We start from the raw sequence: 27,377 nt of genomic DNA, 5'->3' as shown, positions 1-27,377 counted from the left end.
CGACCGCGCACCGTCTTCTACGTCTCCTGGTCGTGTCCAGTATGCTTTGGAGGACGTAGTTGTGCTCATAGCATCCCTCATATTGGCCGAATCCCTTCTGCTCCAGCGAAATGAGGTGGTTTTCAACGGCCCAGCGGGATATTCTCGCTGCCAGGCAGGCAGTGAATAGTTTATATAAACAGGAGCACAGGGAGATGGGGCGCCAGTTGGAAGGGTCATCCCGATCCCCCTTCTTGTGGATGAGCACTATGGAGGCTGTGTTCCATGATGCTGGTAGTTGGCTACACTTTGATCTTAGCCATAGAGCCGAGAAGCGATCATACCAGCACACATAAAAATATATGTGTTGCAGCGAGTTGACGACAACGAAAATTCTTGGATCTTTCTGACAGATCTGTCAACAAACTCAAAATGAAAATAATCGCAACGAGTCGAATATTGTAGGGTTCCATAATTTTTTTTTCCGGTAGAAGTATATGTATACCCGAAATTAATGGGCCTCCTTGAAGCTCGATAATGCCGAAAGTAACATTCAACATAGAAAAATTAAATGAAACATTCAATTGGCCGGTGTACTATAGAGAGGTCGGGTACTATGTCCGGAGAAGAGAAGAATACGAAAGAAGTGAGTATTTCTCAAATATATAAAACAATATTTAATGTTAATTTACTGATTGAAGCATCTCTTGAGAATTAGATATAATATTCAACTTTGGTATCATTTCAAACCTTCACATTTTTATAATGTACCTATCTAAAGATGAATCTTCCATTATCACAGATATTTTAATAGCAAGTTTCTGAAGCCGAAGGAAAATTTGAATTTTTACGGTTTCCCGCAACCATTTCAAGTGACTAGTCTCTTCTATCGGTGGCAGATTGAAACAGATATTGCTATACTGAAGATTTAATGAGTGTGTTTGTATCGACTGAATAGATTCAATGTCCAAGAGGTAGTAGCTTGGCTGAAACAATAAAGAGACCAGTAATCTACTACTCCTTATGACTTCTAATCCGACTAGTCCTTTAGATATTGGATGGAGATTTCATCCTTAATGTCCAATTTTTTCAGGTTTGAAATATTTCGACCAATCGCTCAAGAAAGAACCGGATAGCATCAGAACTCTGAAAGGAAGAGCTAATGCTAGAGCGAAAGCTGTTAAATTTACTGGTGCCCTAGAAGATATTCAAAGGATATTGACATTAGAACCTGAAAATATATATCTGAAAGCAGAAAGAGCGTTAATAACATATTTGGGTTGCGAATTCGAAGATGCTCTCATACAAAATTACAGGAATGTTCCACTTAGGCAGAAGCCGGACAACTTTGTCATGGGTTGTATGCATGTAAGCTGCTCTGACAACATCATAAAATATTTTCAGATGCCGTAAATATACTGCCCAAAATTGAAGTGGATATTCTAAAGATATCTCACTTTTTGTAGTTGAAAACAATTGTCAGTATTGCTTTGTACATACTATGTGGAAAGGTGTTTGTTTGCGTGTTCAAACACACAAAATATGATCCTTATGAACCAATTGGCTTAATGAGAAAAATTATAACTCAACAAAAAAATTACAACTAATTTCTTCTAGGAAAGATTTTTTTGTGTGGCCTGTATGTTCGATAATGGGTTATTGTGGTATATTATCCTTTTTGGATCAATGTATTTGAAGAATTTCGATAAGATTTCATGTTAGTTGACGATAATGCTCGTCCAAGCAAAAACTGCCAAAACGACCTTATAGCCTGATGCCCCTCCAGATCTAAATTGTATTGCACATTTCTGGTCTGCAGTGTCACAACGATTACACCGCTTACCTGACCCACCGCTCTGACATCACACCAGCCATTCTGAAGCAATTTGAGTCGTTAATTTTCATATATATGTTACGGGCAATGTAAATAATTGGGCATTGTTTATAATGCCCGGGCAATTTAAAAAGTGCCCAAAAGGATATGATAAAATGATAAATTATGTTGCAAATATTACATTGCCCGGTTATTATGTATAATGCTAAAAATCAGGTGGGCAATTTGAAAATTATATATTATTCATATTTCTTATAAAAAATAACAAATTTTTGCATACCTGACTGACAAAGTAACAAACAAAACATAACAAATAAAATTTCACATGCTGACAAACAAACCGGTGGGATGAAATGAGTACAAACAAAACGTGAGTCCAAATAAAACGAAAGTATCAGATATGTTGTAACGGGGTTTTCTTCGGCGGACTCGAGCGCCAGCTATTCTTTAAGGGAGAATAGCAAACCTACCCCGGCAGCTACTAGCCGGAGACAGGGTTCCCTTGTGTCTAGGATGTTAGCGACGCACAATGATAGGCAGAATCAACGTATACAACTTTTATTTGTCGATTCGAAAAAGGGGTACACAACTAGCACTATTACAAAATTCAGAGACTCGAAATCGGTGAGAATTACAGGGCAAAAACTAACGGAATAACATTGGATCCGATCTCAACGGTATACGGGGGTTAACGGAGTTGTTCGCCAGCCAGAACCTGAGACGTACACTTGACGGACAGATATTGGACTTCAGCCGGGTTAGGGGATAAAAGACAGCACAGAAATACGGGTACGTCACCCCAAAGTGTCTTCGGTACCCCCTGGGCGTCCGCACCTGCAGGGTACTTTAATGACAGTAGGGGTGAGCTAGATAAGACGGGAAATTTCGGGAAAGGGTGAGCCACCCCCAAGTGTCTTCGGTACCCCCTGGGCGTCCGCACCTGCAGGGTACTTTAATGACAGTAGGGGTGGAACTCCGACTCGGGTATGAGAGACGGAAAAACTGAAGTTCCAATATTAAAAAAAAAATAACGGCGTGTAGTCTTACCTTTGGCTTGGCCACTTGCACTCTCGAATTTCCAAAAAAAAATCACCCAATGAGAAAAAAAAAACTTAAAGAAAATTCGTATTCGTAGCGGTGAGACCCAAAACTCAAAAAAAAGAAATCTTCTAGTGAAACTCGGCGGCGGAAGGTAAGGCGGTTAAGCGTAATTCGAATCTAGTAACTGAAAACAATTCGCAAGTTAATCTTAAGTGAAAAACGTAAGTGAAGTGGCCTGCGGGGGAACATCTGATTTTATACCCACAGGGGGGGTGCGGAAATCAGATGTGCCCGACAGTCGAAATTCGGTAATTTTGCGTCGATGAAAACGTCTTAATTTCGACTTATCTGTGCTAGCGGACAAAAAAAACTCGGTTATCTTCCAATTCAGGATGTTTTATACGGTGCGACATCGTTTTTAGGAAATAAAAACGGAATAAAAACGGTGCGGTATGTTTACAATTCCGAACGATGTCGGAATCCTGAATTGGAAATTCGAAAAGATTTCTCGGAAATTAATTCGAAACAAAATTATTTAAAAAGGAAAACTAAAATAATTATTCTAAAATGAGGGAATAGGTTTGAAAACCCATTTTCTCATTACATCCCCTCGGCTCCGGTTGAAAAATTGAATCCACGATGAAATAGGGGATTAAATTTTTCACGGTGAAATCTACTAAGTCCGGTTAACGGTTTGACTATTCACGGCAAGACGATTGAGATCGGATTTACAATAAACAAGTTCACCTAATCTACTCCAGGTGGCGTATACTCGGCGAATGCTATTCAGAGATATAGAAGATATATCTCTGATGCTATCCCGGTTGCTCCCACTCTATGGTCCGCGTTGACGTATGTCCGCCGGTGGTTCTGTCGAAGTTCGGTGTTCTATCAGCTAACCTCCAAAGTCCAATCGTCAAATTTCGCCGGGTGGTTCCAAATTTCAATTTCCATTTCCATCGGTGAAAGAAATGCCGGAAAATAGTGGAAACAGTGCAGGACGGAATCTTCAAAGTGAGTACCATTTCGATTTGTCATTCGTTGTGTTATTTCTGAACCATTTTAGGGTGGACTTCGCAAAGCCGGCTCCGGGCACATGTCATGGGGGTTAACAGTTACCAATATCATCGAACCAGGGTAGTTTGGAATACCAGACAGCGTCGTTGGCTCCCCCTGTGACGGTGGTGCACTTCTCCGATGGTGTTGGAGTCAGCAGCAGTTGGAGGTTGCATAAAAATGAGAGAAAAAGCATTTAGTATACTGATATCCTGGAGCAGAGGGATAACAGGGTGTTCGGTGGAATTTCGGAAGAAACGGTAAGTACGGTCGGTAATTTTAATAAGGAGATACAAATATACTGTTCTATTTCCCTTACCGTTCAGGCCAGTTTGTAATATCGGTGTAAGCGGTGTCAGCCTTCTATTGCTATTTTCTATTCGGTTATTGTATTTAACAGTGACACAGGGGTGAAATAGAAACAGACAGGACGGGTGTATCTCACTTGGTATTATCGGTCCCACAATTAATACAGAAAAATTGAATTAACGGTTACGGTTCCTGTTTTTCCAGTGAATTAACGGAATTTTCTGTTGTAGGTGTTCTGGGATACCACTCATCTACACAATGACAGTCAGACGGCCCTGCTTGGTGGCAATAAAAGCTGCACAGAACAAACAAAACTGTACGGAACAGAATCCTCCAACACTGGCAGACCAGGTCAGATCCATCGGTTACGGTGGAATCGCGGAAATCTAGGTATGTACATTTTGTCAGTTAATAAGGAGATACAAGTATAAGGCTCTATTTCACTCACCTGGGCACTTATTCAGTGAAAGCAGCGGTAGTACCCCATTACTAACCTATTTTCGGTGATGAATATTATTTTTAACGGTAATAGAGGAGTGAAATAGAGACGGACAGAACGGATGTATCTCATTTATTATCGGTGCATGCTATAATATAACGGTACGGTTGATTTTTATTTTGGTTGCTATACAGCGTACTTACTAATGATCAGACGGATGGAACGGTTTTAAATCCTTTACATGAATATTGGTGACTTTCTTACCACTGTCATCTTTCAGGTCATAAACAACGGGTGAAATTACTTTCACAATGGTATACGGACCAGAGAACTTCGGAGCCAACTTGGCTGCAAAACTATCAACGGCAGACGACAGCGGATTAGCACGGCGCAGAACTCTATCACCGACATGGAAACGAACTTCTCTTCGACGGAGGTTGTAATGGTGAGCTTGCTGCTCAAATGCACGGTACAACCTGGTATTGACAAACTCATAGGCCTCTTGAAGATGACGGATTTGTTCTGTACGGTGAGTAAGATTTACTCTAGTCTCTTCTGGGCTTCTATTTGTCTCCTCGGTGTCATCGTCTTGGGTGTTTGACGAGTAGATTGCCTTTGGGACTGTTAGTTCCCTTCCATAGTTCAGGAATGCCGGTGTGAATCCTGTAGATTCTTGTTTTGCGGTGTTCAGGGCGAAAGTTAGTTCACCTAACTTCTCATCCCAAGTACGGTGGTCGGCTTCACAGAACTGACCTATCATAGTTTTCAACGTACGATTGGCTCGTTCTACGGCGTTGCACTGTGGTGTATACGGAGGGGTGAAACGGTGAGCAATGTTTAGCTCTCGGAGACTGTTTTTGAACAGTCTACTGTCATACTGTACCCCATTGTCAGATATCACCAGCTTCGGACAGCCATATCGGAGTATAACTTGTTCATACAGGGCTGAATAAACGGTTTTGGCGGTGGCTTTCCGCAACGGACGGCATTCAACCCATTTCGTGAAACGGTCCTGCATCACCACTACGTAAGAATTTCCCTTCTTGGAACGGGGAAGTGGTCCGACCACATCTGTACAGACCTCTTGGAACGGTGCATCAGTCATTCTATGTGGTTGCATTTTTCCAGGCGTCTTCTGTTGTGGTACTTTGTACCTTTGACAGGATGGGCAGTTTCTTACGTATTTTGCGACATCTCTGAACATCCCTGGCCAGTAATAATTCCGGGCTAGCCGAGAGATGGTTTTGGAGATTCCCAGGTGACCAGCTAATTCCGAATCGTGATTTTCTTTCAGGACCTCCAGTCGTTGTTCGGTGGGTACACAGAGCTTCCATGGTTGTCCGGATCCAACTTCAGTAAAGTCGGAAGAGTCCCAGAAGTGACGATACAGTTTCCCATCCTCAACGGCGAAGTCAGGGAAATCTTCTGGGTCTCTTTGTACCTCTTGGAGCTTTTTGTTGTACCAACTGCAGCGAACTTCGACGTCGGCCAGGCATACGGAATCTACAGACGGTAACGGGTTTCGGGACAGACTGTCGGCGACTTTGTTCAGGGCACCTTTCCGGTATTGGACTTCAAAGTCGAATTGCTGAAGGAAAACGGCCCATCGAGCAATTCTTCCGGACGGTGACTTGATGGAATTCAGCCATTTCAGACTCATGTGGTCGGAAATTACGGTGAAATGAAATCCTTCCAGGTATGGTCGCAGTTTCTCTATTGAGAAAACAATGGCGAGACATTCCTTTTCGGACACAGAGTAATTTCTTTCGGCGGTGTTCAAGGTACGGCTGACATAGGCGATCACCCTCTCCTCTCCATCTAGAACTTGGGTCAGGGCTCCTCCAAGGCCTACGTCACTGGCGTCTGTTTGCAGGACGAACGGTTGATTGAAATCCGGACAGGCCAGTATCGGTGATTCGGTCAGTTTTTGTTTCAGGAGGTCGAACGCTCTTTGTTGTTCCTCACCCCACTTCCAACGTGGTTTCTTCTTTAACAGGTGAGTTAACGGTGCAACGACATCGGAAAAGTTCTCTATAAAACGGCGGTACCAGCTAGCAACTCCCAGAAAACGGCGCAATTCACGGATAGTTTTCGGCGCTGGGAATGCTACGATAGAGGAAACTTTATCCGGGTCGGTACGGATTCCTTCGGAGGTAACGACATGTCCTAGGTATTTTAGGGATTTTCGCACAAAGTCACACTTTTCGGGGTTGAGACGAAGATTGGCTTCTCTCAACCGCCGGAATACTTCTCTTAAGTTCTCCAGGTGCTCCTCGAAAGTTTCCCCCAGGACAACTATGTCGTCCAGGTAAGCGAACGCCTCCGGTTCCATTTCTGGGCCAATAACGGTGTCTAAGAATCTCTGGAATGTGGCTGGACTAGCGTGAAGACCAAACGGCATAACGGTGAACTGGAACAATCCCCTTCCTGGAACTGTGAAGGCAGTAATCGGACGGCTTTCCTTTGCTAACGGTATCTGCCAATATCCTTGTTTCAGATCCAGTGTGGAGATGTACTTGGCCTTACGTAGTTTATCCAGAATCCCAGAAATGTACGGCAACGGGTATGCATCTTTTACAGACACTTGGTTAACGGCACGGAAGTCGATGCAAAAACGGTACTTTCCGTCTTTCTTCCTGACCAACACTACCGGTGAACTCCACGGTGACTTGGAGGGTTCAATCACTCCCTCAGCCAGCATACGGTCTACTTCCTGATTGAAGATCTCCTGCATTTTCGGGTTTAGGGGTCGGTATCGTTGTTTGATCGGTTCGGTGCCCGGTTTCAGTTTGATCTTATGTTCAATCAGGTCGGTTGTACCATATAGGTCCTCAAACTTCTTTAATTCTTCTTTCAGAAATGCCTCCAGCTCCTGTTTCTGAGACTCCGTCAGCTCCAACAAGTGTTCCTCGGCGGTGTGAACCTCTGCGGTGGCTTCGACAGGAGTCATCGGTCTCGAGATCAGACGGCCTTCCAGAAAGCACTCGGCGGTACTGAGATTTACGGAAAACTTGAAAGTCGACAGAACATCCATCCCCAGAATAATGTCAACCGGTAAGTTGGGTACCAGTAAGAATTTCAAGTCAGGCAGTGTGTAATCGGAAATTTGCACGGTGGTGGTGTACAGTTTCGGTGTGACGGTGGTTTGCCCGTTCGCTATTACTGCGAAACTGTTGTGCATTGTTTGTCCTGTGATTCCTTTACGTTCACACTGATCGGATACGGCCTGACTGCAGAAACTCCTGGTCGCTCCGGTATCTATCAGTGCTCGGAAGTGTTTGCCGGCTATTCTGACCTCTACTAACGGACGGTTATCATTACAGGTAGTCGGTGCCAGTGGAGTCAGGATTCCGGGAGATGTGGTCGACTCCGCCTCCAATCTCCCCTTCAGTTTCCCGAACACGGACAGTCTCGTGAGAGAATGTTTTCCCTCTGGCATCGAGAACAGAAGATTTTCGGTGGCCTGCGACATTCTCGACGCATGTGGCCATATCCACCACATCGGAAACACTGTGTCTGGAAGGACACTCTCCTCCCTGAAGGTGGTTCCGTCCGGTCAGCGGGGCTATTTTCGGCTGGACGGCGGGGTGGCGGTGTTGCAGGTCTGGATCGACCTTCGGACCTGTCTCCAGAAGTCGGACGGTGAGATTCCTGTCGCTGGGATATTGACTCTCTGGACTTGGGTGGCTCTGGGCGGCTTTCCCTCGGCTGGGAAAGTCGTGTCTGGTTGGCTGGTGTCGGCGGCGATTCCCTGTGATCGATTGTTTGGTGAACCTGCTCTCCGGTGTCCACAGGAAAGCTTGCTTGGTATCGGTTCAGTTGACGGGGACTATACGTCAGGTGAGGTTCCTCCACAAAACCTGGTTTGGAGGGTGGCCGGGTGTACTGGCTCATCTGCCACTGGACCAGTTCAAAAACTTTTCCCTTACGAAGAAGTTCATCATAAGTCGTGGTCTCCTGGAAGGCCAAGGCTTGTTGTAAGGGCGGGATCAACCTCTGTCGGATAAGCCGGATCTGCTCCACCTCGGATGGTTTTGCATAGGTGAGTTTCTGGAATAAGTTCTGCATCCGGGTAACATATTCGCCTTTTTATTTCCTCCAACAGATTCTCCTCGTAATTAACTGGCAGAAATGCTTCTTTTAGCTGGTTGCTAAAATCCTCCCAGTCCTCGAAAGTACCTCTCCGGGGAATGAACCAATCCCTTGCATCCCTTCTCAGCAATTCATACACTGATTCGAAAACTTGTTCCAGGGACACTTTACGGGATTCAGCCAGTCTCTCCACTTCTTCAAGAAATCCGGTCACACTACCAGTGCCATCAAAGGAGATGTTCCATTTGTGTACCGGAACAGTTGGTACTGTTGATCGAGACTCCGGTTCCGATCTGGCAGGTGTTGTGATAATTGGCCGGTCAGAACTTATCCACGGTGCAGGTAAGTGTGGAAAAGACACCCTTCGTGTGGAATTAACCCATCTACTTTGTGTCGGACCCTCAGGTGTTGTTGTCCCACAGTCCTGTGACTGTGTGAGAGGTATCGCTGGTAATTGTTGTAGTAATGCTCTACATGTCTGCCTTGTCTCATTCATGACCCGTTCTAATGTTGGATTTCTTACAGGTGTACCGGTACGTGAGACATTAACTACGGCAGGAGGATCGACACCATCTCCTAAGTCGATAAGTGATGTCTCAACCTTTGATAACCTCTCCGGTTGGATCGGTGACATCCCAGGTGAACTGGGCACCTCCTCATCCAAAAGAGACCTGTGATCTCGGTTGGATGTCTGCGGCTGTTCAGCATTACTCTTCCTACGTAGCTCCTCCAGTGTCTCCAACGCCTTATCTGTAGTCGCCTTCATTTGCTCAATCAATTGTAACTGTGTTGTGTCTGTGGTGACAATAAAGTTCAGCCTGCCTTGAATGTGTATTAATCTGGTGTAAATTCGCGAAAATTCGTTAGCCGCATTACTATGATTGAAGTTCTGAAGGGATTCCACCAAATCGGTTAGTTTATTTTGACAGATCTCAATCTCGGAGGCGGGATTCAATGATGTTGGGGGTAGTAGAGGTTCATTAGACTGAAGCACTTGTCGTAGCAGACTCCGTTTAGTCATCACAGTACCGGGTATCGATTGTCCTCTCAGTTGTAATTCGAATGTAAGTTCATCACTGAGTAACCGGTTCACATCCATGTTCGACATATTATATTTAACTAAGTCCGATTCAGAACGCACCAATATTTCACACTCGGTATGTCTTTCACAATCCGTTTAAGTTCTAAGTCCAACCCGGTAAGTTAATCGTATTCACTTAAGTTCGAAGTGGGTATCAGTGCAACCCGAACAAAAGTTAAGTCTAAGTCCCGGTGTATCAAAAAAAAAAAGTCTAAGTCCCGGCGCACCAAAACAATCTAAGTCCCGATGTATCACAAAAAAAAATTTCAAAAATTTTTAAAGTCCAACGTTACTCGAAAAAAATTTCAATCAGTCCCACTAAAGTCCGAAAATATTCGAGAAATGCCGCACACAATCGCAAGTCACTTCGTCTAGTCCGAAAAATTTCCTGAAATTCGAATAGCACAAAAACGCACAGGTTAAATTCCAAACAGTCTTTCAAGTTCAATAGCCAGAAAATAAATCACAATATCAGAAAAATCAAAAATAGTCGGTAAGTTTCAACAGTACAGGTCAAAAGAAAATAGAAAACAGGTAGATAGGTTATCAACAGGTAATAGGTGATTCCCTATTGAACCGATAGGTAAATCACACCTATTAAATTTTACCAATTGCGACAATAAATTTTCAATTTTTCAGAGTCCGGAAATTCACTCACCTTCAATGTGAAATTAAAACAGTTCAATTCAATAAATCAGAAATATGCAATTAGAAATCGGAAATAATTTTCACTGATATAACGGCGGAATAACAGTTCAGTGTTCAACAACTCAATACAGTAATCGGCAAAAAGAATAATCACAAATTATTTTCAACGGGGTTCAACAGTAGGAAAATTTTCAAAATATAGTCCAATTCAATTCACAGTATAACAGTTCAATACAGAAAGGCAGGGAATAAAACACAGTTCAAGTTTATTTTTCACAGTTTTCCGTTCAAGGAATAGTTACTCACTGTTCTGAGGTTTTACTCACTGTTTCGGGAATTCACTCACTGTCCGGTCATTGTCTCTCACCTCAGTTGTTTCCTGGTAGATTCTGAACGGTCCCTGCTCGGGCGCCATTTTTGTAACGGGGTTTTCTTCGGCGGACTCGAGCGCCAGCTATTCTTTAAGGGAGAATAGCAAACCTACCCCGGCAGCTACTAGCCGGAGACAGGGTTCCCTTGTGTCTAGGATGTTAGCGACGCACAATGATAGGCAGAATCAACGTATACAACTTTTATTTGTCGATTCGAAAAAGGGGTACACAACTAGCACTATTACAAAATTCAGAGACTCGAAATCGGTGAGAATTACAGGGCAAAAACTAACGGAATAACATTGGATCCGATCTCAACGGTATACGGGGGTTAACGGAGTTGTTCGCCAGCCAGAACCTGAGACGTACACTTGACGGACAGATATTGGACTTCAGCCGGGTTAGGGGATAAAAGACAGCACAGAAATACGGGTACGTCACCCCAAAGTGTCTTCGGTACCCCCTGGGCGTCCGCACCTGCAGGGTACTTTAATGACAGTAGGGGTGAGCTAGATAAGACGGGAAATTTCGGGAAAGGGTGAGCCACCCCCAAGTGTCTTCGGTACCCCCTGGGCGTCCGCACCTGCAGGGTACTTTAATGACAGTAGGGGTGGAACTCCGACTCGGGTATGAGAGACGGAAAAACTGAAGTTCCAATATTAAAAAAAAAATAACGGCGTGTAGTCTTACCTTTGGCTTGGCCACTTGCACTCTCGAATTTCCAAAAAAAAATCACCCAATGAGAAAAAAAAAACTTAAAGAAAATTCGTATTCGTAGCGGTGAGACCCAAAACTCAAAAAAAAGAAATCTTCTAGTGAAACTCGGCGGCGGAAGGTAAGGCGGTTAAGCGTAATTCGAATCTAGTAACTGAAAACAATTCGCAAGTTAATCTTAAGTGAAAAACGTAAGTGAAGTGGCCTGCGGGGGAACATCTGATTTTATACCCACAGGGGGGGTGCGGAAATCAGATGTGCCCGACAGTCGAAATTCGGTAATTTTGCGTCGATGAAAACGTCTTAATTTCGACTTATCTGTGCTAGCGGACAAAAAAAACTCGGTTATCTTCCAATTCAGGATGTTTTATACGGTGCGACATCGTTTTTAGGAAATAAAAACGGAATAAAAACGGTGCGGTATGTTTACAATTCCGAACGATGTCGGAATCCTGAATTGGAAATTCGAAAAGATTTCTCGGAAATTAATTCGAAACAAAATTATTTAAAAAGGAAAACTAAAATAATTATTCTAAAATGAGGGAATAGGTTTGAAAACCCATTTTCTCATTACAATGTACGTACTTTCAAATTTATATTCACACAAAATGTCAATACGTAGCAATACAGGCCAATACAGGCTCTATTCATTAGAGCAGCTTCCACTTTGGTGACATTTCGAGTTACATAGCTTTTTTTCTTTACGACACTTGCGCTCGTTGGATTTACAGCTACCTTTACAGCCACATCGACTATAGCCTGTCTTGGATGACAATCTTGCACATTCTCTTAGTTAAATCTCTATCTGTGGAATATCTTCGCCATTATTTTCACATAGGTTGTCCCATTGGTGTCAATTAATCAAAGTGCCCAAAGAAATAATAGCGGTATTTATAATGACCGGGCAATGTGAGAAATTATTGTAAAATAATTCAAATTTATCAAATTGCCCGATTTTAATGGTCATTATTCATAATAACCAAGCATTATGAATACTGACCTAAATAATTACATTGCCCGTAACATATGTAATAAGAATAACAGCATGGCTTCTTTAGGAATTTTCAGAACCACAATAAAAACCTCACAGAGGTATACAAGACCTGTATGTATACTTCATTCACTTTTATTTTAGCAGTCGGTTAGCCATGGAAATTTGACACATTTCACTCTGTATAGTACGAAAATGTGGGGTTATGAAGCTTGTCAAAACATTTTTGGGTTTTAAATCAACGCTATGTTGCCCGTTCTACGTAAAGTTTCTGTTATTACGTATTTTATCACAATGTCGAATATCTTCGGAAAATATGTGACGAACATAATTGAAGTTCATACAAAATAATTGAAGGCATACCAAATCCAGTTATTAGCATGGAAAATACAAGAGATTAGTATAATATCATAATATGCACTAGCTTGAGGAGAGTTAATGTTCGTTATCTTCTTTGGCTAAAGTTTGAATACGTTACATCAGTTGTAGATTTCAAAAATATTAACCTGAAGATGAAATGCATATGATGCAGTAGTTGGGAATGGGTATGCCCCGAAGGAATAAACAGATAATTACAAGAATGTTAAATTCTTCAACAAAAATCATCTTGCATCAATATAAGTGAAAGGAATTGAAGGAAATTTCAAGTTAAGATGAACTTCAGCTTTGAACAAAAATTTCACATGAATAAACAAGTAACAGGGCAACTTGCGCGTATTTGTGGCTATTCATCTTAATTCATTGATGTAATAATAATAATTAGGTATTTATTAGTACCTTAAGACATTTACATTATTGTATAGGACAAGCCAAATGAAAATAGAAAAATCCATTTTAGGGAACTTATTCTCCGATGACATTAATCGAAAATCCTGTAGTAAACTTTTCGCATTAATTCACTCAAACATAAAATTCTCAAATGCCACCACTTTTTTGGGTCTCCAAAAAGAAGGAAATTCTTTGTCATCCTCTTCATTCACAATTTTTCTGATTGTGGAAATATTCAGCTGAAATATGAGTCGTTTAGATTCAGATGAAACATTATATAAATTCTCTTACATTGAATATGTTCGCTACCGTCTGACGTATTGTGGATTTCAGAATATCAGGGTATAACTATTTGAATAAGCTGTCTGAATTCTAAATAGCACTTCCTGAAACCCTGTCTTCTCTTTTTTCAATCACTTTCGGCATTTTCGTAATAAAAATTGATATTAGTTCTGGCAACTAAGATGTCTAAAACACTGGTGTGTGCACTTGTCATTTTTTGCAAGCATCAACATTTCAGAAAATCGGGGTTATGGGATCAGTTTCGTGGCGGGGCCACCATGTCATTTGCTTCGGTCTATCCTTGTTCTACCAAAGGAAGTCCAATGATACTCTCTCATTTTATTTTGTTTTGCGTTGATATCGAATATCGATCAACGAGTGCAAAATATGAACAGTCCCATTTTGTCAGCTGTTAAGGAATATTTGTGCTTTACAGTTCAATTTTCGTTGTAAAAACAAATCTGTCAATATTTCAACACTATCGAATAAGGGTTTGAACTTTGAAGGAGGATTTACTGTTCTTCTTCAAGATAATTTCCGTTTGAAAACTTGAATTCGTGAGGGGGTAATTCAATATGATTTTAATAAAACACAGTTGATTGGTCAAATACCCAATATATTCAGTTGACGGAAAGGGAATTTTCACTATATCTACTCAGGAAGAATATTTGAAGTATCAGACTCGAATAGATTTACCTATGTATTTCTGATTCTCAATACATGCTCACAATTCACATTACGTATTTCTAATACAGTTTCTTTGAAATATTGCTGAAGTTTCCATAAAACTTAGCTATATCGGTCCCGTAAGTTCATCTGATTTGGTTCTGCTTCAAATTCCAACAACACCGAATTCTTAGCTGTAGCTCTTGATTGTCCATACAGAAAACTGAACTTACTGAACGACATGTTGAATAAATGAATGTTCTACACCCCTTTCTCGAAACTAACATATTTTCACACACCAATAATCGCTTATAAATACAACATAATCATACGTCGTAGGAAAGTATTCAAATTATTTTCAAATATCAAATGACAATGCTCTGTCAAATTCTAAACAGCGCTACCTACAGTGGGAAAAACGAAACTGATCCCATATCCCCACGAAATTAAAAACAAAATCGAATCAGTGAATACACCAGAGTTTTAGACATCTTACTGGCAACGGCGTTATGACATTAACGACATTTCATGAGTGCCAACCTAACTTCGTTCTAGTTACAAAAACTGGAGAAAATTATTCCATGGCCAACCGACTGCTAAAATAAATTTGAATGAAGTATAGTCAGTAAGGTTTCTTTATGCTTTTGAATAAACAAAACACTCTCAGCAGGTCCCAGAAAACTTTGACTTTCCGAACAACAATTTGATTCCCGAATCGAATTCAATGAAACCCTTGCATTTCTGAATATCTTAATGGAGTATAGCAATGGAGAATCATTGAATGGACGTATAAAAGTTATAATTTTCCCTAAATGGCCCTTCCATGCAAGGGATGCATCTTGCATAAAACAATTAACATGGATGAACAGTTCTCAATTGACTTAAGTATGCAGTAAAATGTTCACTGCACATGGTGTAGTCAGTAAGGTTGGCTCAAGTCATTGTCTTTATGCTCTTAGAATTTTATCCACTTCGGAACACTGAAAATAATAATCAATGAATGACCGAGTCACATGTACGAGTTTTAATACTTATTTTACCATTTTCCTTAGTAAACTAAAAAAACTTTATTTCGAAAAATCCATTTAATTAGATCCACAGTTCCTCACCATTTAATAATTTTCGAACGATATTTTGATGTTTTCACCAAGAAATTATAGACAAAAAAATTTAATAAGCAGCAACTAGAAGGAGCTAGATAAACAAAAGGCGGTACCAGAATCAAAATATTCGAAACTTCTTTGATCAAAATGGCCATCTTAAATCTTACAAAATTTCATAGTTTCCTGCAAATGGCCCTCCAATTAATATTTTAACCAGTCTTGTGGTCTTAATAACACATTTGAAGCCCAGATGGCGCTCACATCACTTTAGATGCTTCGTATCCCAACTTTCTACTCTATAATCTTTGGTTTAATTCAACTGACTTGATCAAGAATCATACGCTTTTATTTTTTCAGTGTGAAGATGCCATACTGAACTGCATATCCGAGCGCGCTGGAAAACCATTACGGGACCATTTCAAAATCATCAGAAAAATCGCTTGGACGAAAACGATCGAGAATCAGAGACCCTTCAAGCCGGTCGCAAAGTACCGCAAGAAGAGGAAACGTTCTATGTTCGTAGTACTACCGACGTCTGTCGCCAAGAGCGAGAAAAAGAAGAAGGATAAAGAGAAAAGCGACGAAGAAAAGACCGGCTTATCAGACACATCCACGGGGAAATTGATGGGTTCCCTAGCAATGATTGTCGATTCGTCGTCGATAAAAGACAGCTTGTATAGTCACGAATCCTCATTGAACCAGCTCCGAATGCCACCTGCACCACCGTTTCCACATCGGCCGATGCAGAATCGCACGAGTAACATCGATAATTATATAGCGGAGAGATATCTGAATAAACTTTACCAGGATAAGCAATTTTTGAAAATCCTTCCAAACAGCAGTGGTACAATGATAGCCAATGAAAAAGGATCACTGAAAATAAAACAGTTGGCAATTCAGGGTTACAAAAACGTGTATAATACTCAGGTGAACACTTTTACTTCTGCTAGTGCATAAGAAAAACTTTTCTCACTCTCTCGTATCGTTGCCTATGGGACATACCTCACCTGTCATACGACATCTTAGGAGAAATTATCCTATTTTAACTCAAATGATGTTATTGAGTTTTTTTGTATTCGTATGATTCACTAGGCTGAAGGACTTCGGTCGATGGCCATTAAAGAACAGTTATGACTTTAGCCTTGCGGCTTTCACACTCCTCTCCAGAGGAAAATTCACTTATCCCAGATATCTCAGATATCAAAATGATTAAGCTCTGTTGGAGCCCTTTCCAGGTTTTCGGGCTCGTGGTGGTGGTCGGGTCCGGGTCGCTCCTCGCCTCCCTGCTGTAGGTTGGATTCCTGCTCCACCCGCCTCTTCCTGTTGGCGCAGACGGTGTTCCTCTGAATTTCCCATGTACTTGCGTACAGTTCTCGCCGTTCCCAGCGGTACCGCCTTCTGCATGACTCTATCGATATTTTCGTCCAACTGAAGTTTCCTCAAGTTCTCCAGTAGTTTCTTCGGTATCAGGCCTGTAGATGAAATGACAATAGGGATGGTCTTGATATCTTTCAGCTTCCACTGTCTTCTGGTTTGTTCCTTGAATTCTCTGTATTTTGAAATTTTTTCAGTGTGCCTATCTAGAAGATTGTTATTAATTGGAATCGCCACATCGATGAATAGTGCTCTGTTCTCATCCTTATTGAGCAATATGAGGTCTGGTCTATTGTGGGTTATTTTCCGGTCTGTGCGTACCGTGCGATCCCAGTAGAGCTTGTGATGTTCATTTTCCAATACAGCATCCGGATGGTAATTGTAATAAGGAACCTTTCTCGAACTTAGGAGTTGGTGTTTTAGTGCCAATTCTTGGTGAAGAATCTTGGCAACAGCATCATGTCTATTTTTGTACTCCGTGCCCGCGAACTTTTGACATCCCCCGGTGATGTGCTGGATAGTTTCATGTGTCGCACAGCCATAACGACAGCTATCGTCCGCCACTGAGGCATCCTTGGCGATATATTTCATATAATTTCTTGTTGGAATCACCTGATCCTGGATGGCGAGCATGAAGCCTTCTGTCTCAGGAAACAACCTTCCGGAAGTCAACCAGTAGTTCGACGCAGATATGTCGACGTAATCATGGTTGACCTCGTTCTGGTGCCTTCCATGCAAAGGTTTGCCAATCAGTTTCTGCATTTTACTTTCTGCAGAGTGTTCGACGGTTTCCAAGTGGTCCTGTTGTAGCTTTAATGGCGTAAAACTATCAGCAACACAAACCACTCAATGGAGCTCTGACGAAGCAGCCTTGTCCAGGAAATATTTTCGAAGTCCTTCAATCCTGGGACATACGGTTGGACAAATCAACAATTCCTCTACCCCCAAGATGTCGTGGCAGCTCTGTCCGTTCTATTGAGCTTTTGGGGTGATGTTTATTGTGTTTAGTCAGCATCGTCCTTATTTTTCTCTGTAAAGCTGCTAAATCGGTGGTCGTTCAAGAGATGATACTAAATGAATAGCTCAGCACCGAGCGAGCGTAGGTGTTAATCGCTTTTATCAGATTCTTGCTGTTAAGAACAGTTCTCATTATCCTTCTTTATCTTCGGGTGAATTCCTCCGTTAATTCTTTCAACATCTGGGTCTGATTGATTTTTCTTGCCTGTTTTATGCCTAGATACTTGTATGTGTCTCCTTCCTTTAATGCTTCAATTTCTGCACCTTCCTTGAAATTGAACGTACCATCTTCTATTTTCCCTCTCGTTATGTTCAGCAGTCGACATTTTTCTAGTCCAAACTTCATTTTGATGCCTTCTGAGAATCCTTCCACCATTTTCAGCATCTGTTGCATTTGTTTTTTGGTAGATGCGAAGAGTTTCAAATCGTCCATGTAAAGGAGATGATTCAGTTTCATCATAGTTCTACTGCCGCTCTTGATGGAAAATCCGTAGTCCGTAGAATTCAGTCTATGAGACAAGGTTACTATTATTATTATTATAATCTCAATGAGTATTAAACAATGTAGTCCAACAACAACTTAACACCTCGATTTTTTGGCGTCAGGAAAGAAAAAACTATTATGTTCTTTGCATCCCTTCAACCCTTTCAATACTTCATGTTGAAGATCTTATCGAGTACTATCTGAACCTGAAATTTCGCTTCAAAATTTACGTCTATAATGAAATGACAGGTCAAATAGTGGGAGGGTGTTTGCTTTTGCGATTAGTTTCTTAAATGATGGAAATGGGCACCATTTCCTTCCATGCAGTAATAAAAGTTTTGACTGACCACTTCACAGAACTGGAGTCATCGATCGGGATCATCCTCATTAAGTTCCTGAAACAATCGTATCTTATAAGGGTGGAATGCATATTGTTCAAGGATTCACATCGGACAATTTTCTACTACTAAAGAAAGATCTTTTGCTACATGACCTAAGACAGCCGCGTCCCTAGCTTCGTCTTCTTCATTCACTTTTTTTTTGTTTCCGACTGAACTAGTAGCGTCAAATGTCACCAGTATCCCAACGTAAGCAGCGAATACTTTTTTTCCAGGTCATTCGTTAAATAAAGCAGCTGCTGTACACACGTCGTCGTTATTTCTAAAAACAAATTTTATCACTACTACTCTTTCATCGTAAGAATGCTGTTTTTCTGATATTCTAATGAGTGCCAGGAATGCTTAAATCATGTTAAGCACTCTTTGCATTTGTTCGTGGTGAGATCTACGATTTTTAATTTACTACTGTACTGGAGCAATCATTTTTTCAAACTTGATCTCTCTAGGAAATGCTTCGGGCACGCAGACCATTTTATTTTATTAAGTACCAAGAAGCAAGATCGTGTGGTAAGCTAGACCAGAGGAGACAGCATACATTGAGGTTACTCCAAGATATGGCTACAAAACAAGCAGATTATATGATCTCTAAGATCCAGGATGAACTGAAGAATCGTAAAGTGCGAAGACTTTTTGAGGTACGAACCATATAAAACAGCAGATATTGAAAAAATGCAGCTCACTTTCGATAGACTACCCTGCAGTATCTGTCATTTCAAACAAATTTTATTCTGACAATTACATTAGGCTTGTTCGTAGAGTGGTTCACAACGGTTGTGAACTGTGCAATTCCATTTTAGGGTAGCGAAAATCCATTTGCGCATGCTCTGTACAGTTCACAACCGTTGCAAACTACTCTACGAACAAACATATAGATAGGACCAATTTCAAAATAATACTTAGCAGTTCAGATAAAGTTTAATCTGTCGATAACTAAAGTAATTCAGAGTGAAATAGAAGTCTAGAAATCGAAAGACCAAAACTTAATGAAGGTCCATGTTTCTAAAGAGGAGGTTGTCTTTACAGTTCGCTGAGAAATTGGTCAGCTTCTGTGAAACTACGTCGAAGAAAGTTTTTCCGAAACGACAGCAATACATGTCTCGAATGCTCGATATGGTTTGCGAAGCATTCTATGTGACCAAGAAATTTTCGAAGAATATGACCGAGGAGCAGAAAGAAGATCGAATCAAATTGATTCTGGGCTTACCGATGGAAAAGTTCCCGTCAACTGATTCTTTGGCCAACGATATGAAGGGATGGTTTCTGGACTATAAGTGAGTTGGTTTGTACTGTACCAGAAGAATTTATCTTAGTTCATCTTTCCCTCAACCCTCAAGAATTTAGAATGGTTCAGCACATTTTAGATAGACGGTTTATTTTGCTGAACATCCTTGGTGTTCTTGATTCGACTAGATTCTAACAGAGAATATGCAAGCAATTGGCGCAATGCACTGATATTAGAATATGAGATATTTCTTATAGTTGGGGAGCCCACGATGCTGAATCGGGATTAACTCGAGCGTCGTGGAGCTCTAGTGGATTTTGAAGATTAGATGATAAAAAGAAAAAAGTTTCTATGGTGTATGCACTTTCAGAGGAGGGGAAAGCGTCTGCAGGTTTTCAAAGTTTTAATGAAAATCGTCAGGTGTACATACTCGAGCGTGTCAGATTGAGATACTGTATAGTATGCACTACGTGTCTCTCATAATAACTTCATATTATTCTGACAGTTTGCGTAGTGGGGCTGGCCGTATGGAGAAGTTGAAAATGATAAAAAAAATTCCGAACGCGTCAGATTTTCAGGGGATATGTTGATTGGAATCCAACAAACTACTTTTCAAAAGATCGACAATTCGGACATGACGCAAAATCGCCTCGGTCCTTTGAAAATGCAGAAATATCATTACTTCTACATACACAAGGATGCAGATTTTCATAAAGATGGTTACTTTCGGTGTTGCAGACGTGTTGACTCATTAATCTGACACTATTTAGGAGGGTTGTCTTAATCTGACACTTTGAAGATGATAACAGTGGATTTTTCGAAATATCTCCCTTTCTGTACCTCCTATCGTTCTTGTATTCATAAAGAAAGTTGTAGGTAATAAACTTCCATGGTACCTGCCGAAATTGAAAAAAGACGTTCGAAAGTACTACCATCTTTTCGACAAAAATGAAAGCTGTTGTAATATTCGTAACATCTACTGATCGTTCAAGTGTTCTGGCAACACCCCATATTCTGGTAGTCTTTCCCCTTTTACGGCTTATTCGGATGGCGAGAAAGTCTCATGCAATGAACTCTTAAAGAACTTTAGAATTTTAGAGTTCAATGGTCAAGAACTTCAGAATTATAGAGTTCAATGGTCCCATGGTATGAGCCAAAGATTATAAAGTTAGTTAGTTAACGTAACTCTATAATCTTTGCTATAGACTCAACTTAGTTTTGTGACCTTTTTTGCCAATTTTTTAGTTTCGGCTGGTTGAAACTGTCAGAAGACTGCTTCTCCGTTATTCTAGAATCATTAGCTTCAAAATAGGAAAAAAACCACTTCGCTTGAGAATGAACACGTGACGTTTGTTTTTTTGCAAACCCTCCCACACATTTTCGTCACGATTAAATTGTAAGATTAAGAGAATGTGTACTTTTCAACATGTAATCGACCACATGGTTATATCTTAATCTGACACGCTCGAGTATGTACAATGATCGTTTTTTTTTACTATTCTGACAGGCTGTCCTAGACAATGGGGAATTCTATTCAGTTTGGGTTATCACTGCATATGCAAGTTCAAACTGAATAATTATGAGTTTCATTCATGATTTTCTCAAATTCACCGCGGAAACTATTCAAAATCATCCTTCAAATATGGTGTTTTAAAATTTAAATCGTTTTGTGCGGAGTTTACGATTTGGCATCAGCGCATACAAGACAATGAAAAGAACAATGTCCGATCCTCTTGTTTATAAAATGACAGCTGTTGATCTATAGGGGCAAACTAAGATGTCTAAAAACATGGTGTATGCACTGATTAGATTTTGTTGTTCCCGCTTCGAAAATAAGAGATAAGTTTCGTTTTTCCCACTGTAGGTAGCGCCGTTTAGGAATTGACAGTTGTCAAATGATATTTGAAAATAATTTGAATGCATTCCTACGACTTGCGAATGTGCTGTATTTATAAGCGATTATTGGTGTGTGAAAATGTATTACTTTCGAGAAAGGTCGTACAACATTCATTTATTGAACATGTCGTTCAGTTTTCTGTATGGACAATCAAGAACTAGAGCTAAGAATTCGGTGTTGCTGGACTATCACCCTTTGTTGTTGGAAATTGAGGCAGAGCCAATTCAGATGAACATTCGAGACGGATAGAGCTAACAGTTTTATGGCAACTTCAGCAATATTTAAGCAATAAAGGAACTGTATTGAGAATACGTAATGTGAATTGTGAGCATGTATTAAGAAACAGAAATATGTTAATCTGTTTGAGTCTTCAAATATTCTTCTCAAGTATAGTGAAAATTGCGTTTCAGTCAACTGAATATATTGAATATTTCGCCAATCCACTGTGTTTTATTGAAATCATATTGAATTGCCTTCCTCAAGAATACAGTTTGTCAAACAAAAATTATCTTGAAGAAAAATAGAAGTACTCCTTCGAATCCTTCTATAGTGTTGAAATATCTGCAGATTCGTTTTTACAACGAAAATACAAGTGTAAATCACAAATATTCGTTAACAGCTGATTCTTTAAACTCATAGAATCCCATTTTTGAAGTGTTGAGTACAATAAACAGTGAAAAGTCTTGAAAACACTTCTATACTTTTGGAACCATATATTTATATCATATAGGTGACATGTTTCGGCCTTTTTCGGCCATTATCAAACCATGAATATCTAAAATGTAAGAAACAATGGAAGATTAAAAAGACGCAAATAGAAATGTAAATATAAAATTTGTAGGTTACACATTGGAACGAATAAATAAACAAATGAATAAAAACAACAAAACGAATAAAAACCTTACGATTTTTGGTTCCAAAATTGTCATGATAGTCAGTCATCCAAGTAAAAATATATAAGCTCTTAGTTTCAAGTGAAGTTACAATTAAACATAGTTACTCATAAACAGTAAAACAACAAAGACACATCAGGTCGACCGTCAAAAGTTGAAAGGTGACACATCAACGTCAGGCAGACGGGTGTAATACAAAACTAAATCTTCCGAACACGGACACATAACAGATATAAAAATCATCTTCTTCATCAATCTCGTGTGCTAGGTGATATTAATTTATATGTTTCTTTTATATTATTAGTTAGCATTGCATTGAGTGTGTTATATCGGTTGTCCCGCATATGTTTAAATATTTCGACTTCTTCAAGTATCTCCTGCCTGAACCCGAAGTCGCAATGATGCAACAATTTCACATTGGTGTTAATATCGAAGCAATGTTCTTCATCTCGAAGGTGTGAACCAAAAATGGATTTATTGTTGTTAGGGTTTTTTAGGCTATATAGATGTTCCCTTGTCCTAGTTTTAATTGACCTTCCGCTTCTGCCCACGTATACAGCGTTGCATTCCGAATCGCCACATTCGAGTCTGTAGACTCCTGGTTTCTCAAGGCTGTCCACAGGGGTTTTATTTTTGATTAGGTATTGCTGTAAAGTATTCTTAGATTTAAAGGCAATCTTCGTATTCTCTAGGTTACCCAGGACCCTTGCTATTTTATGAGAAATATTTCCGTAATATGGCAGATTGCAAAATTTATCAGTTTGGCTGTTTGTTGCGGGTTCTGAAGTTGGTTGAACAATTGTTGCTTCAATGGATTGTTTTTGTTTTTTCTTTTTAATCAAATTATCTATGATTTCAGGTGAGTATCCATTTTCAACAGCTATATACTTGAGAGTGCTGACCTCTTTCTCGTAGAACTCTTCCTTCAAAGGGATCCTAAGTAGCCTGTTCACATAAGTGTTAAACGCCGCCATTTTGTGGCCCATGAAATGGCAAGATGATTTGTCAATGGTAGAGTCCGTTTGCGTTGGCTTTCTAAATATCACCTAGCACACGAGATTGATGAAGAAGATGATTTTTATATCTGTTATGTGTCCGTGTTCGGAAGATTTAGTTTTGTATTACACCCGTCTGCCTGACGTTGATGTGTCACCTTTCAACTTTTGACGGTCGACCTGATGTGTCTTTGTTGTTTTACTGTTTATGAGTAACTATGTTTAATTGTAACTTCACTTGAAACTAAGATCTTATATATTTTTACTTGGATGACTGACTATCATGACAATTTTGGAACCAAAAATCGTAAGGTTTTTATTCGTTTTGTTGTTTTTATTCATTTGTTTATTTATTCGTTCCAATGTGTAACCTACAAATTTTATATTTACATTTCTATTTGCGTCTTTTTAATCTTCCATTGTTTCTTACATTTTAGATATTCATGGTTTGATAATGGCCGAAAAAGGCCGAAACATGTCACCTATATGATATAAATATATGGTTCCAAAAGTATAGAAGTGTTTTCAAGACTTTTCACTGTTTATAGCTGATTCTTTGATGGATCAGGAACACAGAGATGACTGTAAACTGTGATCGATATAAACGCAGAACAAAATAAAGCGAGAGAGTATCATTAGATTTTCTTTCATAGAACAAGGATAGAACATGGTGGCGCCGCCACGAAACGAATCTCTTATTTTCGATTTAGTCTAATGTCATTCCATTCAACGACGAGTGCATACACCATATTTTTAGACATCTTAGGGCAAACTTACTGGCGAGCTTGAACTGCAACCGGCCATAAAAATCCCATAAAATTTTACGACCTTCCTCGTTCGTCGCAGACTTCACAGACAGCCATCTTTTTCTATCTCATCAAGATAATGTATTTGTTGTCCTTTATTATCAAGGCATATTTCAGTCGATGTTGCTAACTTCTGCAATCCACATGAAACGCTTTACATTTCAAATACCTAGTTTTATTTTTCATTTTTAAGTTCTTAACACGTTCGCGACATCGAGAGATTCACAGAGGGACTCGTGTGGACGTTATTTCACTTTTCTTTGAATTACGTATGTTTATTTTAAACATGAATATAACCTATTTTTAGGTCGAACTTGTCTGTTTTTCAAGTTTTTGACCATTTTCCGTCGTGTCCACCGGTGACCCACCGGTTGGACACGCAAGGCCTCTAGCAATAACCAGCGTGACCCACCGGTGGGTCATGACGTCGTAAACGTGTTAAAATAATTTTTTGGGGAACGGTTGAAATGGTTATTTCAAAATGTGACGTTTCAAAGATATTTCATAAAAAATACATCATTTTCGTCAGAAGGAGTATTCCCATTCCCCCTATATACAGGTCTAATTTTTCGTCGAGGTATTCTACAGGGTCCAAAGTATCTCCCCTTATATTAATCTGACACGCTAGAGTGAATCCCGAATTTCCCTCTTGGGCTCCCCAACTATCAGTAAAATTCTGAAATATGGTTTATTCTTCTGTTTCATGATTCGTTATGATATAATTCAAATTTTTTGTGTTTTCTCTGTGGTGGCCGAAGAAATTTCCATAGTTTTTTAATTTGCTGGATAAATAAGTCACAGAATTCAGTGACTTTTTTACCCGAAACATAGGTTCGTGAAAATTTGGACCAGGAAAGGGATACGGGAAATTATTTATTTGCTTTCTAACAATTATACTTTACATTTGCAATTTCAGAAAGATGTCTGCGATCTACGAGAAACGTTTGTTCAGGGCGGAAAGTCCGGAGGAACTCGCTTGGCTCTATCATGAACTCTCAAGATTTTCGTTCGAGTTGAAGAAATACGAGCTGGCTAGAATGTATGCCAGGAAATGCATAACTGAAGCAAACACCTGCAAAAAATTGAAATGGATAATGAATGCTATGATTCTGATAGTCAGGATTGATATCGTGCAGAAGAACAAGAATGACGCTAAAAATCAGGCTAAGCATGCAAAGAAAATCGCTACAAGATTGAAGGACGACGAAATGGCTGATTTCTTGGAAAGGGTTAGTTTTTTAACAGTATCGTCAGTTTGAAACTTTTATTATATTATTCCGGAAAGAAGAACTTAAAAAAATAATGTTCAGTTTGCAGCTATCCATATTATCTATTGGATTGATGTGGCCGATATTTGATGAAAATCCATAATTGAACTAAATTAATCCATAATTGAACTTAAAACAGATTGTACATAAAATGAGCTTTTTAACCAAAACACGTGCTCCGCTAACCCTTTACCCTTTAGCTTCACCTTCACCCCAATAAAGATGCTATTGTGATAGCGAAACATGTGTCCTGGTTTGAATACTCATTTTGTGAAAATAGTATAATCTGTTTTAAGTTACCCATATTACCTTTGATATTTATCTCCGATATATAATTGCCAGATTCGAACATAACCAATTTAATTTTTCATTTCATATCCTAAACTTGGAACATAAATATATGGAATGGACATTGACGTGCTATGAATGTATTTATTGTGGTACAAACATTCGATACTTCTCTGTCTTGCGCGATACTAAGGCACTGGCGTGAAATAAATAAATTTGTATAGTTCCTACCTTTTTGAATGGAAAATTGACGTGACAATGATGTCAGATTCGACTATCTTAATAGGGAATACTCCTTCTGACGAAAATGATGTATTTTTTATAAAATATCTTTGAAACACACACACATTTTGAAATAACCATTTCAACCGTTTCCCAAAAACAATTATTTTAAGCACTTAAAAATGAAAAATAAAAATGTGTATTTGAATTTTGAAGCGTTTTGTGAGAATTGCACAAGCTGGCAACATCGACTGAAATATGCCTTGATAATAAAGGACAACAAATGCATTATCTTGATGAGATAGACAAAGATGGCTGTCCATGAAGTCTGCGACGAACGAGGAAGGTCGTAAAATTCTATGGGATTTTTATTGCCGGTTGCAGTTGAAGCTGTTACTTTATAAACAAGCTGATCGGACATTATTCTTTTCATGGTCTTGTATGCGCTGTTGCCAAATCGTAAACTCCGCACAAAGCGATTTAAATTTCAAAACCCCATATTTGAAGGACGATTTTAAATAGTTTCCGCGGTGCATTTGAAAAATTCATGAATGAAACTCATAATTATTCAGTTCAAACTTGCATATGTTGTGATAACCCAAATTGAGGAGAATTCCCCATTGTGATTGGCGACACTAAGCAACTATCTCACTCCAGTCTTTGGACAATAACAAATGTTTATTCTCCATTCCTTGTATCTATGTTACAAGTTCCTAAATGATATTTTCAGTGCGTCAATTCAATAGAGGAATCCACAATGGATGATATGCTTGGAACCAAGCTTCTGGAAATGAGAGAAAAGCAAATCATCAAATTATTAACCACGCAGAAGATGAAGGACGAGGCAGCATATTTGTTCAGGAGAATATCTACCCTTCCAATGAATAAGAGAATGTCGGTCATGCCTGGTTTCACTTTTGCGGATGGCAAGGTAAAAATTATTGCACGTACATAACACAATGATTTGAGGAAATTTATTATTTCAGTCGAGGAAATTCACCTCTTCGGAGTCCCTTTTGGGCGATGTTGCCAAAAAAGAAGAAGGAAAGGCGGCAGGTACGAAGAAAACAAGAGGAGTTGCATTCCTCAACTTTTTGTGAATCGGTGTATGATCGGAATAAACAAATTGAAGAGACAAA

At 39.7% G+C, this 27,377-nt stretch overlaps 2 protein-coding genes and 2 long non-coding RNA genes across 4 annotated transcripts; 3 read left to right on the top strand and 1 right to left on the bottom strand.

The window, feature by feature from the left end:
• The first annotated feature begins 375 nt into the window (after positions 1-375).
• LOC123309895 (outer dynein arm-docking complex subunit 4-like) lies at positions 376-27,377 on the top strand. The gene is made up of 8 exons (XM_044893196.1): positions 376-625; positions 1,073-1,347; positions 15,732-16,301; positions 19,094-19,282; positions 19,671-19,918; positions 25,377-25,689; positions 26,969-27,169; positions 27,225-27,377. Exons 1-8 carry the CDS (start codon positions 517-519, stop codon positions 27,336-27,338), a joined length of 2,019 nt encoding a protein of 672 aa, XP_044749131.1. The 5' UTR covers positions 376-516; the 3' UTR covers positions 27,339-27,377.
• LOC123309898 lies at positions 4,115-5,334 on the top strand. Its single transcript, XR_006537299.1, has 3 exons — positions 4,115-4,170; positions 4,450-4,609; positions 4,939-5,334. It is a non-coding gene; the product is annotated as an uncharacterized LOC123309898 (long non-coding RNA).
• LOC123309897 lies at positions 22,445-23,675 on the bottom strand. Its single transcript, XM_044893197.1, has 2 exons — positions 22,672-23,675; positions 22,445-22,541 (listed from the first exon to the last, which is right to left on the bottom strand). The coding sequence occupies exon 1, from the start codon at positions 23,643-23,645 to the stop codon at positions 22,911-22,913; it is 735 nt and encodes a 244-aa protein (XP_044749132.1). The 5' UTR covers positions 23,646-23,675; the 3' UTR covers positions 22,445-22,541; positions 22,672-22,910.
• Positions 23,713-24,188, top strand: LOC123309899. Its single transcript, XR_006537300.1, has 2 exons — positions 23,713-23,961; positions 24,092-24,188. It is a non-coding gene; the product is annotated as an uncharacterized LOC123309899 (long non-coding RNA).

The sequence above is a fragment of the Coccinella septempunctata genome, chromosome 3, assembly GCF_907165205.1.
Source record: "Coccinella septempunctata chromosome 3, icCocSept1.1, whole genome shotgun sequence".
NCBI classification, from domain to species: domain Eukaryota; kingdom Metazoa; phylum Arthropoda; class Insecta; order Coleoptera; family Coccinellidae; genus Coccinella; species Coccinella septempunctata.
This window is presented reverse-complemented; position numbering and strand designations above follow the sequence as displayed.

Coding starts and splice junctions, on each gene's coding strand:
- LOC123309897 (XM_044893197.1), bottom strand. CDS start 23,645: ATGGGCCACAAAATGGCGGCGTTTAACACTTATGTGAACAGGCTACTT.
- LOC123309895 (XM_044893196.1), top strand. CDS start 517: ATGCCGAAAGTAACATTCAACATAGAAAAATTAAATGAAACATTCAAT. Junction 19,919..25,376: donor GGATGGTTTCTGGACTATAA/GTGAGTTGGTTT, acceptor TTGCAATTTCAG/AAAGATGTCTGCGATCTACG. Junction 27,170..27,224: donor TCACTTTTGCGGATGGCAAG/GTAAAAATTATT, acceptor TTATTATTTCAG/TCGAGGAAATTCACCTCTTC.